The 15,779-nt window shown below is 43.9% G+C and overlaps 1 protein-coding gene across 1 annotated transcript in view; it reads left to right on the forward strand.

Annotated features, from left to right (window-relative positions):
• The window catches only part of LOC128309882 (uncharacterized protein CG43867), a 103,953-nt gene that overhangs the window by 60,918 nt on the left and 27,256 nt on the right, over nucleotides 1-15,779 (forward strand). Inside the window, exon 2 of the mRNA XM_053046377.1 lies at nucleotides 7,549-7,611. Coding sequence (XP_052902337.1) covers nucleotides 7,549-7,611 — 63 coding nt within the window. The remainder of the gene's footprint in view (nucleotides 1-7,548; nucleotides 7,612-15,779) is intronic.

Raw genomic sequence — 15,779 nt, forward strand, 5'->3', positions numbered from 1 at the left:
GGAGTTCCTGGGTTGTTTTTTTTGGACCCCCCTTGAATCCTTGTTCGCGTTTACATCGTACAATGTTACATCCCTTCAAGCATGACAAAATGCACACAAAAGCATACCAATCACGCTTGCATTTGGCCCTCTATACGTGTGTGTGTGCAGGGGCCATGTTTGTCTTGTAGAGCAATTTCCCCGTACCATATCAGCACGCGCTACTAAAGATTCGCGATACATTCACCCCCACCGCACCAGCGCCTTTAAGGCAAGCGAAAGAACCTTCTTCATGCTTGGTGCACCGAGTGGCCCATGATAAGCCACATGCATGCATGGTGGGATTTTCCGTGTCTTTTCCAATGTCAACATGTCCAACAATGGAGCGAGCGCGCGTTCGGTGGCGTGAATAAATGGCGTTACATGAGGCGTTACATGCATCGTAACACCGAACCGTGGTGGGAACGATGGGATTACTTGGCGCAGAGTGGGGTGCCGTAATTGTGTTGCCGAAAGCGCATCGTCATGGTTGGTGTAGGTCTGCAATCCTTATTGGAATGTAGGGTTTTGGCAAATTGGGTCACATCGGTCACCGGTTGCCGTACGGCCAATTTCTAAGAAAAGGGTAATCTAATGGAAATTCTATGCCATTGGTGCAGCGGCCTTTGTTGAGCGGGAACTATCCGAAATGGAACACCCAGGTATGCGTGCGGTAAGCAAATTCCTTACAATTGTTGCGCATTGTGCAGGCGTTTGAAGTGCATGCGAAACGAAAATTACGTTACATGCCTCGAAATTCCATTCCATGCCATTTTGTATTGTAACTGTTTAACACCGAAACGTCAAATGTCAAATGTCCAACCTGGCGAGGAGAAGATGTCAGATTGGAGAGAAAGAAGGAGAGTAAAAAAAAGAAGAAGAGTTTTTTTTTGAGTTGGATATGAGCACGTGTCTTATTCGGTTCGCTCCAAATATCTAAGCATTTTGTAAATTGATAAACTGAAAAATATACACAACGTAGGGCCAAAGACATTTAAGTCTACCATTTATTTTACGTGCACAGTCACGGTACAAAACAGTAACTATGACAGATCTTCGCCGTATAATCACTTCGGTACTTATACAACTTACAATTTAGCGAAGAATATGCAATTTGTTATTCTTCGATCGAGCTTTCCCCATTGTACGTACCGAATTTCCATCTTATTTTTCTCACAAATTTTAATTGAACACCCCCTCCCAAAAGAAAAATCATCGCACCGAACTGCTCTCGCCAATCAACATCAACAAGTGCTGCGCCGTCGTTTGACAAAAGCCACCCAAATTGCTCAACGCATCAACATTTTCGCCACATTTTCGCTTCGGACGCGAAATTTGTTTGTCTGCTCTGGTGCTCGGTGCTTCGTGCCCGTTTAGTCACGGTTCTTTGCACGTCCACACAAACCACAGTGTCTGTCGGGCGGGTACAATAAAATTTGATGGTAGATAAAATTCGATTTCACTTCCACCGTCGCCCTCCCCTAATAGGCGCGGCACGTTGCACACCGTAAACCCCCGGGAAAGTAAAATCTGCCGAAAATCAATCCACCAGGTTTCGTCGAGTACCGCGCCGAGTGTTTGAACCTGAACCGACAATCAATAGCCGAATAATAGGCCGATTTTTTACGCCTCTTTCCCACAACAAAAGCGTAACACACAAAGAACGGTCCTTCGTCCTTTGAGTGTGTTCCCCTTGCGGAGCCTTCCACAGCATGGTCTTACATTCCTTTTACTCTCTGCCTACCTGATCATGCTTAACAACAGCGTCTTCAGTGATTTCTCACCATCAGCGACGTGCAGTGGATTCACACGTATAGTACGACAAAAGGGAAATATTTCCAACACGGGATGGAGACGCCCGGTGCTTCACCTCATACAGGGTACGGTGCGGATTCGAATGGCAATAGATTCGCCTGCCCCTCGTTAGGCTGATTGTGCTCATCCCGTGTTGAGTATCGTTGGCGATGGGTGAACCAAAACCAAACCCACGCTAGGCACAGCAGCTTACCACAACAACAACAACAACAAAAGGTCGTCACGCCGCCCCCTCCTAAGCGGCAGCACTTGAATTTTCCACACCCCGTTGTCCACCGGGCCACCTAACAAAATTTGCCATCCCGGGTACAAAAAATTAAGAACGAAAAGAAAAAAAAAACAACGGGAAAGCGTGTGATGGTCCGTTTCCGTTGCTGTGTGCGTGTTCGGTTGCTGTGTGATCGCAAACAGACACCAAGTGAATTAAATTTATCAAATTGTAGCTTGTTCTTGTTTGATTTCGGCGCTGTAAATGGGGAGAATGAACGGGAAAAGGGGGGAAGCAAACAGTGAGAAAATACTGCAACGGGGAAGAATTTTCCTACTCTGCAGAATAAAAATCGTCTTTCACCTCTGCTGCTACCTTTCGAAGGATAGAGTGCGTCGTTTACGGGTTCAAAAAAAAAAAGGTAGAAAAATATCCCCCAGGCAATGGTTGCTATGGTTGTATGATATCTTCGTCAGAATACAGCATAGGTAGGGGCTAACGAGGGTAGGCTGTCTCGTACACTCTCGTTCGTACGTTTCGCTCACGTTGCCAACAGCCAGAACCAGAATGCGATGCTGAGCGATGAATAGCTTTCCGAGGTAGGATAGAAAGTTTGTTTTGTTTTTTGTTCGTCGGATGATGATAATTTTCCGACCACTTGTTGAAGTTTTCAGACGAACGAGTGAATAACTTAATTAGAACGGAAGCATTTTTATTGCACGTTGCTTTGGATGGGGTGTAGAGAGGAGCATCGAAATGTATTACAGTAGAGGGGTTTTTTCCTAATACTTTTCAATACAATTGTTTAACTTAAGAGCCACACTTTACTCATAATTTACTGTTGATTTAGTTTGCCTATAATGCACATAATAATAGATATGATTTCATATGTTTCTATAATAATTTTCTATATATTAGATAATTTCTTTTTTTAAAATTGAGTATGTATCCTTTCTACTCGTACCTGTCTTTACTTTGGAATTGTCGCATGTTTTTGTTTTTATTCTTATTTTCCAATTCTATTAGTGTTTGTTAATCCATCGATTCCTTCCTACACATCAAGTATCTCATACTGTGTTTAAAAATATACATCTGAAATACTATTGAACGGGATAACTTCAACCCATTTGCGTTGTTTGCTCTCGCGTTATTAACTGCTCCCGTGTTTACTTAACGAAAATTGGATTCAGTTCTCTGCTGGGTTTTCCTCGCTCAGAAAGGGGAAAAAGGACACAGCCACACAACACAACAACACAAAAGACACTCCAAAGTAACCACCACCTTCAACGCCTTATCGCCAAGCTCTGTTCTCGTTTCGTCGCGCAACAACAACCATCATCGGGTGGGCTTTGTCTTGCGTCAGTGTCGTTCATCCATCATCTTGTCAGCTTGTGAGCCGCGCCTCATAGGTGTGCGAAACCGAAGTGCTTGAAAATGGTTCTCCCCTGTGTTGTGTATTACCATTACCTACAGCCTACGTTCGCACCGTTTTCCATCTCACGCACCGACCACCGGTGGGGTATGATCCGTCGCTCCGTGTTCCTTTGCAACAAGCAGCAAAAATAAATAGGAAAAATGGGCTTTACGTACGTTCCATCGGGAAGATTTTTCAAAGCCGTCTTCTTCCGCGTGCCATTTTTCGGTGCGCCCAACCTTAAACGGAAGGGAAAACATTTATCAAAATAGATTTTCACCAACGGGCTACCGTCGCCCCGTCGGTGTTCTTTTATCGTGTTTGGAAACCAGCTTCCAGCAAAAGCGCGTTCTGGCACAAATCGTACCGCCCACGGAATGCTTGCCTTAATGATATGCCAACACACACACACCCACGTAATGCCTGCCCCGTGTTTTGGGTTGGGACTCTTTCTGTAGGGCATTCATTTAAACATTGTTTTGCTTCACTCATAACCGAGCTGTGTTGGCAGCTTACCACCCCCTCGTGCCTTCTAACGCCGTGAGGCTTGTTAACGAAATGGAAAATAAGCGCCCGGACGAATAAAAGAACAAGCGGTGGAACAAAACTCCGCGCCGAATTCGTAACTGAGTGGAGTTTTGAGTCGTTGTCGAAAGTGGTTTGCCCCCGAAAGGGGATGTGGTAGCATTGCGCGTGGGAGAGTTGCGTTCCGCCACTCTGATGGTTTTGGAATTGTTCCGGCTTTGGTGAAGTTTATTCATGCCAAAATCGATTCGGAAAGTACCAAACACGCTTATTTTCTGGGATTTATCGTACTCCATCAGGATAATTTCCATCCCCTGATTTTCCGCCATTTGTATGTGTGTGAAAGTCATTCATTAACGCTGCTAGCATCTTAAAGAACTTACAATTAGTTGGTTTAATTTTAGAACGTGATTCCAGGTCCATCTAACCCGACAAAACTAAACGGATCGTTTAGTAGAAGTTACCTATTTGCCAGTCACTGCTCGGTACTGACTCTTTTCCAATTTTAATTTCTAAGTGCCTTCAAAACACCACAGGTTCATTTGTCACTTTGTTCTCCGAGAGGATAAAATCCCGCTGTTTGAACATCCTCGATCGATCCTCGGTCATCAATCCAGCCACTCCAGTTATCGCTCCAACGCTGTGTCGAGCTCCATCGAATTCGTCGAGTCGCTGTTAGCGCCCTCTGCAGGGAAACATCGTAACCTCGATCGATATCGATCGAACTCTTTATATTTGTTTCGAGATCTTCTAAGCACTACTGCCAGTTTTTCCATTTTCCTTGTTATAAGTGCCATTCCCGCAGTGCCCTATGAGAGAGGAAATTAAGGGGAGGGATTAAAGGGCTATTTGGATATATTTGGCAACTCCTATTCGCTACACACTGGGTCCTTCAGACTCATAATTTCGTTCGTTGATTAAACAAGGACTCTTCCTGCTATACTGATCCTGAGTATATTAAAGTAAATTAAAATCAGTGAAAATAGGTTAGTAAATCAAGTTGTTACTGGTGGAAATGGTTATGCAATCCACCAGTAAAGCTATTGAAAAATATTCAAACACCTAGTGTAAACTGCGTTACTTTATGTGCAATAGTTGTAGGTTAACATTATAAATTGAATGTAATTTTCGGTATGATTTGTACGAACGAGTTGTAACGAAACGATCAAAGTTTAAAACCTCAAATACCTCAATACATCGCCCATAGATACCCATCAGTCATCTCTTCACAATTAAGGCCATTTTTTGCGCTATTACATCACATCAGCTCAATTCTGTGCTGAAAGTTACTGCTCTTTCTGTTACTAAACGTCAGCTCCATCTTCTTCCCATGTGGCAAAACTGCCCGTACAACTAAGGAAGGATGTTTTTTTTCTCTTTCTTTGCCCATTGCTTCTCCCCTTTTTTTAAACGAACGATCATTAAATTATCGGTTGATTGAATTAGACCTTGGTTACGGGTACGAAGTTTTTCCACTCTCATCGTGCGCGTTCTGATTTTTCTCAACACGTTCCCTTCTTTTTTTGAGGACCGCGTCCCTTCACATTTTTACTATGCGGCGCCCCTGCCGTGCCGTGTGCCTGCCGTGTTCCACTACCCCGTAGCGAAACGATCGATTTTCTCGTTCGATAAACCGAAAATTCTTTCACTTAAGCAGGCTTAATAACGGATATGGGCACGGGCAAGATATGCTGCCGTTGTTCGCTCCCAACACGCTTTCAAGTTGTTTGCGTTTACAGTGGGAAAAGTGTGTTTGCTGAAAGGTGCAAAAAGTGGAAACATTTTAACGAGAGCGAAACGCTTTGCGCCCACTGGCCGGTGCGGGGAAAAGTGAGCTCCAAATAATTACATTTCCCAACGTCCAATGCTTATGGCAGCAGCTGCCCGGCTGTACAATGCCCGGAAGCGGTTAGTTTGCTGGGGGTGTTTCGTTGCTTGTGCCGGCATTTTGCAAACGGCGTAGGAAAGCTCGGGACGAATGGCTGGCTACCTGTTGACCGCAAATTCAAAGTAGCGGAAAATTGACGAACGACAAACACCGGAAGACGGTAAAACCAATCTTTGCTCAGTAGAAATTTCGCCTTAATGTTACTTTAAAGCTGAAGCTCAATTTAATTTGCGAAGAGGAACTAATTTTACTGAACTTTTATTAATTAAAGCTCCTATACAGTGAAGTTAATCGTGTTTCTTATCAACCAAGCGAACATTTTCTACATAAAAACCCAAAGTTCACATTTAACAATCGACCTAATCCCATGATTTCCTCACACTCGGAAGCCAAAATCCCAACTCTAATCGTCCTGTCCGTAAAGCTGTTTTTTTCTAATTATGCTCCACAACGCCACAATCGGTTCATCCTGCAAAGCTTACTAATTTGCACACATTTCTTTTGCAAACCCACATTTCCCAGTACAAGGCGCCTTTTATTAAATCATTCCCGACGCAAACGGACACGTTTTCCTGCACTTTAATGACGATCGTTCCTGTTTTCGCTTTTTTCGTCGTCGCCCATTTTCGGGGATACCAATTGTTGCCCCCATTTCCCTACGAAAATCCCAAGTATAAGGCACCGGACTAAACCGTTCGCCAGCGTTGGGGCATTAGGGAATCCGAAAGTGTCCCGGTACCATGATCATTAGTTTGTATTTTCTCACTGCCGCACCGTGTGGCTTTTGCGTCTCATTTGCGTACGAAAAGCGGGCTGCTGTCGGCCGATGAAGGCTGCGCCCCTTTCATTCGGTACGGTTCCGATGCATTCTTCCAGCCAGCCGTTTGATGCGATTGTTGAATAGGAAGCGGTGTAGCCAAAAATATCCCTGGCGCACGGGTACATTTCGTTCACGAAACGAAATTTTAATTAGCACTAATTGCCATCATCAACAACTGGCCGCTGTTGGCGGTCGATGGAGAAGTCGTTTCGGCTGTGTAGGGCAATGGACTGCTCGGTCAGAGGCGTCCAGCAGCAGCAGCAGCGGCAACGCCATCAAGATTGCTCATTATGGAAAGCGTGGCAAGCGCTAAAGTCGATGCCTTCGAAGTTCGTAAATTGACAAATCTCTCGAGTGATTCGGGATGTCGTGCTTGCACAAACTTTCCTATCACTTAATTACAGATAAATGGGAGAAAATGAAGAGCATTGGCTCAGAGCTGGACATTTGAAGCTGGCCTTTAAAGCAGCGAATTGGGATAATGGTAATTGCGAAGCGGAATTATATTATCTTACAATTGATGATGGGTGTTGATTAAAAGTTTTAAAATTATACCTAAATCAATTATGTGTTGTTTTGTCGTTGTCTAAGAGTAAGGAAAATAAATATTTTCATACTCGTTAAAACTCTCAACTATAAACACCGCAGAACGATTGAAACACTAGCGCCATCTACCCGTCAAACTGTGTACCCTAACCGGGGAAAAACATCGCTCGCTATCCGTGACACACTTTTACGCGACCAAATCAAATCCTGCCGCTGTGAAATTTTCTTTACCAACATTTCTTGGTAAAAATATATCGTTCTTTGCATATTCCAGTACTTTAATTGATGACAATTTATTCCACTTTTCTTTCCAGCTCTCCGAATTGGAGCAGCGCGTAATCGAAGCCGAGGAGCGAGCCGATGAAGCTGAAGATAAGGTAGGTGCATTGCTTAATGCAACAAAATTCTTATTTACTCATCATTTTAGGCATATGTTACTGAAGCACAACCACTTTACTGTTACTTTAATCTTTGGGGCTTAGAGATGACATTTCTTGAAAATTTATTCGTCTGTTCTTGCTTAGACTTCCCTCTGCCGATAAGCCCAAACCCGCACGCATACCGTGCTGTGTTCAATCATTTGATGTGATTAAAAGCAAACACAGCACAAAATAAACATACATAAAAGTAAACGACAAGGGTGAACAAATTCCATTCGGGGGAGGAGTTTCCCTAAATTCGTTCAATATTTCATCAAGAACATTCATGGCGGAAATTCTGGAGGTGGAAATGCGCAAAAGCTAATTTTTACCCTTGTTCGAAATTCAACAAGTTGAAAACAGAGGTAAAAAAAATTATAAAGTGTCTATAAAATTATGCTTCAATAGTTAAACAATTTTAAATAGAAAAAAATTAATATGATAATTTAAAAAAAATTTGTTAAAATAAAAACTTTATTATATTCATTTCTAAAAAGATGAAAAAATATTTCGCTCATGATTCAACACGAAAAAAATGCCTTTTATCCTTTTGATATCCTTCGTCGATGGTTGTTGTCTCGGCTAGTTTGCCAAAGCGCAAAGCTCCACAGCACACAGGAAAGCCTTTTTTGAGCGATAAAAAACACCCTCGTATTGGAAAGCTCCAGCCAACGGAAAAGCGCGCAGTCGCTTTTTTCACCCGTTTCGCTGTCAAATTATGACATTCCATCCCTGTCAACTTCAGTTCAATGTGCCGTCCCGTTGCTGTCCCTTCCCGCAACCCTCCCGGTAAGGATTGGGCTGGTGATGCATTTTCCGCATGCGCAAATGTGTGGAAATATACGTACAGATAGCACAAATACCAGCACAGTGCCATTGTACAAACACATAGCCACAAATCTTGAAAAGCCTACCTTCAACACACACACACAAACACACAGCATCACGCATATAAGGAACATGGTCTGAAGGAGGAAAATCTTCTACGTGTAGGATAAAGGGAACTTACGCGTACCAGCGCTTCAATTACAGGGGAGAAAGGACTCGATGGACTGGGTGGTCGGGCCAACCAAACTCAAGCAACTGGGTTTTGATTTTATATTTTCATTAAATATCCTTCATCGAACACGTGCATCCTTGCGTCGTCTTTGAGCGTGTGGTAGCAAGGATCCCTTTTTTCCCTACCCAACCGCGTGTTGACACTCGCCTTCAGAGCTCCATGAGACTGTGTCCAAGTGTACGTGTGCTGTACGGAAAAACGGCACACAAACACACAAAGGCTCGCGTGCCCCCTGTACTCATGCTTTCCTCCCATCCCTTCCCTCGCTCTGTTGTACACATACACACCGCCCCTACCGAACTCGAACCGAGCTATCGAACTCGGAAAGGAACGGAAACAACGTTTGGTCAACGTCTCGCGTTTTTGGACGGGCGAGAAAAAAAACGCTTTTTACGCAACGGTACGCGAACTGTTTCGGAACGCCAACAATTATATCACCTGCTCTGCGTTATGGGTTTGTTGGTGGTTTAGTTGGGTGTGTGTTTTCGAGTGACGGTTTTCCCCATTTTTACCCCGGAACCAAAAAACGGGCGAACACACCACGTTCCTGGTGGTGCGGTGTGGCGTCTCGCGTTTGGGTCGCGGAATATAATACAAAAACCGCGTCAAGGAAAAGCGCGTGTGTCCGTGCGAGGAAAGCGATCCGGTAAAATGCGCACACGAAATCGTTTGAGCAATTTTTGCCCGTTCAATTATTTTAATGTGAAACAGTGAAAAACAGAGCTGCTGGTGGAATTATTTCGCATACAAAACAGTGGCGGGCATTGCGTACAAAGATGGGCAGCAAAATGCAGCCAATAAAAGGATCATTTAATCATGAAGCAATGCCATTGTCGAGTGTTGTGCCCTCGTGAAGAATGAAAACTCTCTATTTTTGCTTACATATTTTTGTGGCAAGTGTTTTCCCAGTGCTCACCCCCGAATCGCGTGTCGGAATCCTTTTTCCGTCTGTGTACTCGTATATGGTTGTGCGTTTGTGTGTGTGTGTGATCGATTGCGCAAACAAGCAGGGACACACGGGTACGCTGCTGAGTGCTGCTTTTTTCCAGTTGCAAACCTTGAGCAAGTAATAAAAACTCTTTTGCCTTTTAAATCGATAGGCCAGCATACGATGCTGGTTTAAGCGTCTTGTGCTGTACCATTCGCTTCATATTTTTCCGCTGCTCGGGAGCATGAGTCCGATCCGTCTGCCCTTCAAGATGGGGTTGCGAAAGTGTTCCGGTTCCCTTTTCCCCCGGGGGGGTAGACTACGTTCGATGGTTCGTTCATTGATGTTTTTATCGCGCGTCTGTCGTGTCTCGCTAAGGCTGAGAGATAGAGTGCGCACTATCGTGATAAGCGAAACGACGGAAGAGCGAGATAGCACCGAAAGCTTTTCCTTAGCCGTATCTACTCTTACGCACTGTAACGTTGAAGGGTGCGGAAGTATACATAGTAAATGACTGCTGATTAGAGTAAAAATGGATAAAAAAAATGGAAAAAAAATCAAACTCCCTGAGATAATAAATGCAGGAGAGAATAACAATATGAAAAACAATCCTGTGAATATAAAAAGCAACAAATCGATAAGTGATTCTTTTATCCGTGAAATATATTTGTTTCGGGTTTATTATATAAGTTTTATAGTGAATATCTCTTTATTTTCAACAAAAAAGTTTTATAATCTTATCCCTTTTATCCTATGGTTGACATATTTATTTAAATTAATTTCACTCGAAAAGGCTTCATCAACCAACCCCATCCGGTTAGTTATTGTGCGGCCACCAGTGCAAGTGTTGTTGTTCGATAAGTAGTGTACACCATCAACGCGCACCGGAACATCTCGCACCGGAAGTTTCACGCAGCAGTGTCAACAACTGCTACTCCACAAACACACCAACACCAACAAAACAAAATGTCGCAGGATCTATGAGATAAGGTAAACGAACCATCGGAAACATCCTGTTCCGAGGATAGGAATTCTAAGGAGACAACATAAGAGCTGTGGACAGCAGCATCTTATCATGAGCCCTATCAAGATGTGCCCTTAGTTTTGTGACCTTCTATTCTATTCAAATAAGTTTTACTTTGGGGGAACGTCTAGCACCGATAGCACTCGGGACGATAATAACCACACAGATTAGCACAGACTCTAACCGCTGTCCTGTAGCCTTGACCTACATAGTAATTATGCGATACGCTGCTTTCACTCGAACACTCACTGTGGTGCCCGTCAGTTATGACGAGCAGAGCGCGGCTGAGATCTACGAGATCGGAGCGAGAAACAAAAGAACGTAAAAACAAACTTCGATAACAAGTTTGATGTAAACAAAATACACCCCACCCCAAACGGGGATCGATTTCTTCGTGATTACATAATGCTTCCGATGCTGCTATTTGCCACCCACGGGAGGAAACTCTCCAGCAACAACGTATCGATTGCTGGTAAAACTAGTAACGATACCTTGGAAAAAAGCTTGGAACACTCACAAAGCAAAGCCTCACCTGGCAGATGCCTGTCTCCTAACCTGCGCTAACATTCTGATCATTTTCGACGTGCCCGGTATTCGATCGATTCGCACCGGTATTTGCGTTAAAGGAAATGTTGGCATCCTTCGCAGTACGGCCATGTCCTCAGCCATTTCCAGCAATGGGCCAATCCACCTTCGTTGAAAGGCCAAACTTTTGTCCTTATTTATTTTCTTTTCCTTCCGTTTTTTTTTTTTGCATTGCTCTTTTCCTTTGCCGATGCATTTTTCCATCCTTTTTGACAAAGTTTATTGCCATTCGGCAAATCGAATGGAATGTCCTCACATTTCGCTTGCTCACCCAAGAGGTGGTGCACGTTTTGTCGAACTTTCTGCAGGCTAAGGACAGCCAGAAGATGGAGCTTACATTTTGGAGCAAAATTCAATTTTGTCGCAAAAGAATGATACGATCACGGTGAAAGGACAAACTTTGTCCTTCTCTTCTGCTTTTAATGGGGGAGGGGGAGGGGGGGGGGGCCTCTTCCTTTGTCTCACCAACTGCCAACTTGGTTAAGTTAAATCGTTAAAGGTGCTTATTTCGGGGTTTTAACATTAAAAAAGTGTACACTCTCAAACAAATCGTCCAAAGTTCAGATGTCAATGACAAAACAATGAACGTTCTTGTCGAAGGAAGCAGAGTCCTCTGCCAAATGGAATTACTTCTTTTGGTGAGAAATGTTGGGGAAGTATTGCTGGGTACAAAAAATTGTTTAGACGAAACGTTCGCTTATAGAACTATTCTAAAGAAATGTTAATAATTGGACATCAAGATGTAATCATGGTTGTACATGAACGTTGTTAGATCAATAAAGTTGACTTTGTTACATGAGATTTTTGATAAAGTTCAAAATTGGTCAAAAACAGAACACCAGAACCACAATTTGTCATAGTTCACCACACAAACATAGCAATAGCTGAAAACACTGATTGTCGTGCAAAATAACAAGTTTATCAGTATTACCCCCCCCCCCCCCCCCCCCCCCCCTCCGCTTAAGTCGTTCAATTTTGGCTACCCATCATTTGCGCCAGACACCAACTTCCCTCAGCTCGCGTGCAGCGAAGGCAACATACAGTGCACGGCGGGACAAAACAAGACACGGCGAGACACTTGAAATCTTCACCTAGACAGCAAACCTCGCCCCGTGATTCTGTTGGCAGCCAGCCGTCAGCCACCCTCCCACGGTGACGCTGGCGACGCAAATGTTGGCCGACAGCCAGACTGGCCACTTTGGCGACGTAAACGACCGAGCATGCTGGATGAGAATTGGATTCATCTCTGTCCCCCCCCTCTTTTCGGGGAAAATATTAGAACCATCCGCACGTATGGCCAACTCTTCAACGTTGAGTCAAGCACGAAACGAAGCGAAATTATGTATGCATCATTATCCCACACTTGGACGACCACCACAATCGTTTCGAGCGGCCAACGTGTTGTCAACGTGAGCTCTTTAATGTTTCACCAACGCGCATGTAATGGCTTGGCGGGGCAGGTACTTGATAAATAAATCCTGCCCATAAAGTTATTTAAAATCGAACGATCAAACTGCTAACCGATCGGTTTAATCGATTTAAAACCGTCAATCCAAGTAACCCAAGATATGGTTCGCTTCGTCCCCTATCCATTTTTCCTATCCATCCAAACATCAAAGCCTACTAGTGCTGTCTCTATGGACACGTTTCACTTTCCATTCACTACGTTATCCCAGCGAAGGATCGTTTTTAATTAAACGTTTTTTCCATCCCCCACTTAAAGAGAAGAAGCGAAAATCAATCGCGCACCGAATCGATAATTAAAACCATCTCGTTCCAAACAAACCAAAACACTTTCCACACGGGAAACCTGAAATGTTGCTGCTCGCATTATTTCGCTCGTCTGATTTTGGGGGGATTGAAAATATTTTCATCACTGCGGTCGGGGTAAATTTTCTTTCACGTCATTCACAACACAACACTACCCATGACAGTTGGGGTTGGAAATAAATTAATTTCCTCAACCTCCCCACCCTTCCGTATGGCATCGTCCTGTTGCACACACTCACAAAGGCAACGTTTCGATTTTGGGAAAACCGTTTTCCACATCTCTATTGCAACGTCATTGCAACGCCACCGATAGCAGCACTCGATCGTCATGTTGCGAAGATGAATCGTTGGAAAAACCCACCCCATTTTCGCGCCTTCACAGTCAGCAAATGTAACAACCCCATAACCCCGAACGTAAACACCATGCAGCCATGGGACTAAGCATGGGGCGACAATTTTCCACCTTCTCACACGGCGGGACGGGTGTGAGTCAACGTTTTAGAACTGGATCAAATTATTGTTGCAGCACTGCACGCCACACCAGTCCCATTGCCCGTGGTTCACTAATGAAAATTCACCCGCAACAACATGAAAAGCGTCGCGTCGCGTGTGGTGTACTTAGCGGCAAGACGAAACCGTGCAACCTACCTTCAAGAGCGAATCCTCTCCTTCGGGTGTATTCACAGTGGGAAGCGGGTAGAGTGGCACGAAAATACACGCCACACCACAACCCACAGCCGCCGGGGTTTATCGTTTTGCATCTTGCCCTGTTTTCTCAATGATTTTATTTATAAATCTCCCAGACGCAATCCCCAAAACGCGACGCCCCGTTCGAAACGCCCGGAGACCTTCGAGTGGAGTCCGTCTTCTTCACTACCGCAGTGCCTCACTGTTGCCTTTTGGTGTGTGTGTGTGTGTCTTTTTGAAGCGGTTTTTACTTTGTTTTTTCTTCTTCAAATTGGTGGCGTGATTTGAAGTGGAGATTTACCATGCTTAGTTCCCTTCCGCGCGATCGTGGTTTAGGTCGAGGTTCTTGGCATCTTTTAAGCAACATCCATAACGATACAGAAGGGAACATCGCTACCCTACCGATGTTTGTCTGGAAATTCGTCACATCTCACACCCAATTTGTTGTGGTGCTCGTTTCGTCGAGCGGCATTACCGTCGCACTGGTAGTCCGTTTTTGTTTTTATTACATCCCCATCCACGTTGGTTTCGCCGATGATTAACTGCCTGGTGGTGGCGTTTGGGGGTTCAGTGTGGCCGGGACCCCTTAAAAACGGCACGATTGAATATCAAGTGTAAAGTCAACAATAAACTCACAATGCGCATAAGTAACGACTCCAAAAAAACCTCGAATGACATATTTTACCTAACGTCAAACACACCCACGCCATCGTTTGCCACACGAAACCGAAACGGATTCGTCTTGGTTTTGGGATTGAGCAAGAATTCTGGTTGGTTGGTGAAAACAAATCTAGCATTAATTAACGTGTCAGCCACATCGCAAATGATGATAAAATGAAAATAAAAATTCGTATTTATTTTGTAATGAAAATTTTATCGAAACATGATATGTGTGCTCTGCTTTGGTGCTGAACTCAATTTATGTTCCTACGCTGTGTAGAGGCAACCGAAAGACGCGATGTTAACGACACGAAACATTCACATTTTGAGCGACAGGAGTAATGAAAAGTGACAAATGAATGGCATTAAAGTGAGCTTACGTGAGGAACCCTGGCCTAGAGCAACGTTAAAGCAGGTTCCAATCTGTTCGTAGTTAATGAAAACTTAATACATTATCTCCTCAAAACTACAAGACAACAAGCTGTTTGCTGTTGCAGTCCTTTTTTGTATTGCCAATTGCATACCTTTAGGCGCATTGCAACAGTATTGCAACGGTTGATTGTGCAGCGTTTCTGCATATCATACAAATTCATCGTAAATACGAAATTTACTCCACTTTACTTTAATTTTCGTTCTCCAATGTAATGACATTTAATTATCCCTTTTCTATTTCAACCGCATTACTTGTCATTTCGATTTATCTACCAAATTGATACTTATTCTTACGTTATTCGAGCAATTCTCGCAGCAAATTCCATTCCATTTCCCATTAGCAGTTCTTGCCAGTGGCAAAACGCTCCAATCGGCACGCTGTCACAAAGTGTCACAAATTTGCCAACGGACAGTGATTGGCTTTCGGTGGTCTGCCATCGGTGATTCCAAGCGGTTGACGCTCCTGACCATAGGGCCATCCCAGATCGCCCCAGAATCACGGCGGTACGCGGCGATATAAAATCGCCGTCCTTTCCATTTCCGCACGATTTACTTTAATTGAATCGTTCTTTACCGTCGTCGTACAGCATGTCCGTCCGTCCGTTCCGTCCGGTATCTTATCTGGCATCGTCTAAAAATAGGACCCGAACGCGCGTTTTGCACTTCACCTTGGTTGAAGTTGTCAGTAAAATGTTTTATTTTTCCTACCTTTTTTGTTCCTCCATTGGCGTCCGGTGCGGTGGTCCGTATTCGTCTGCCTGTAAATAAATGTGCGCGATCAGCAGTGCAAAAGTTTTGTTCGTCCAGCCGGAAAGAAACATTTCTTGTATCCTATTTATACGCGATAAAGTCCAACTTTTCGCTCATTCGGACCCCCCAAACAACACCATGCAATGCATCTTCATCGTTTCCATCGTTCATGATGGTGCAATGTTTCTTCATCGTTTTTTTTTTTAATCCACCCTTTAAGTTATCTTTCA

The sequence above is a fragment of the Anopheles moucheti genome, chromosome 2, assembly GCF_943734755.1.
Source record: "Anopheles moucheti chromosome 2, idAnoMoucSN_F20_07, whole genome shotgun sequence".
Classification (NCBI taxonomy): domain Eukaryota; kingdom Metazoa; phylum Arthropoda; class Insecta; order Diptera; family Culicidae; genus Anopheles; species Anopheles moucheti.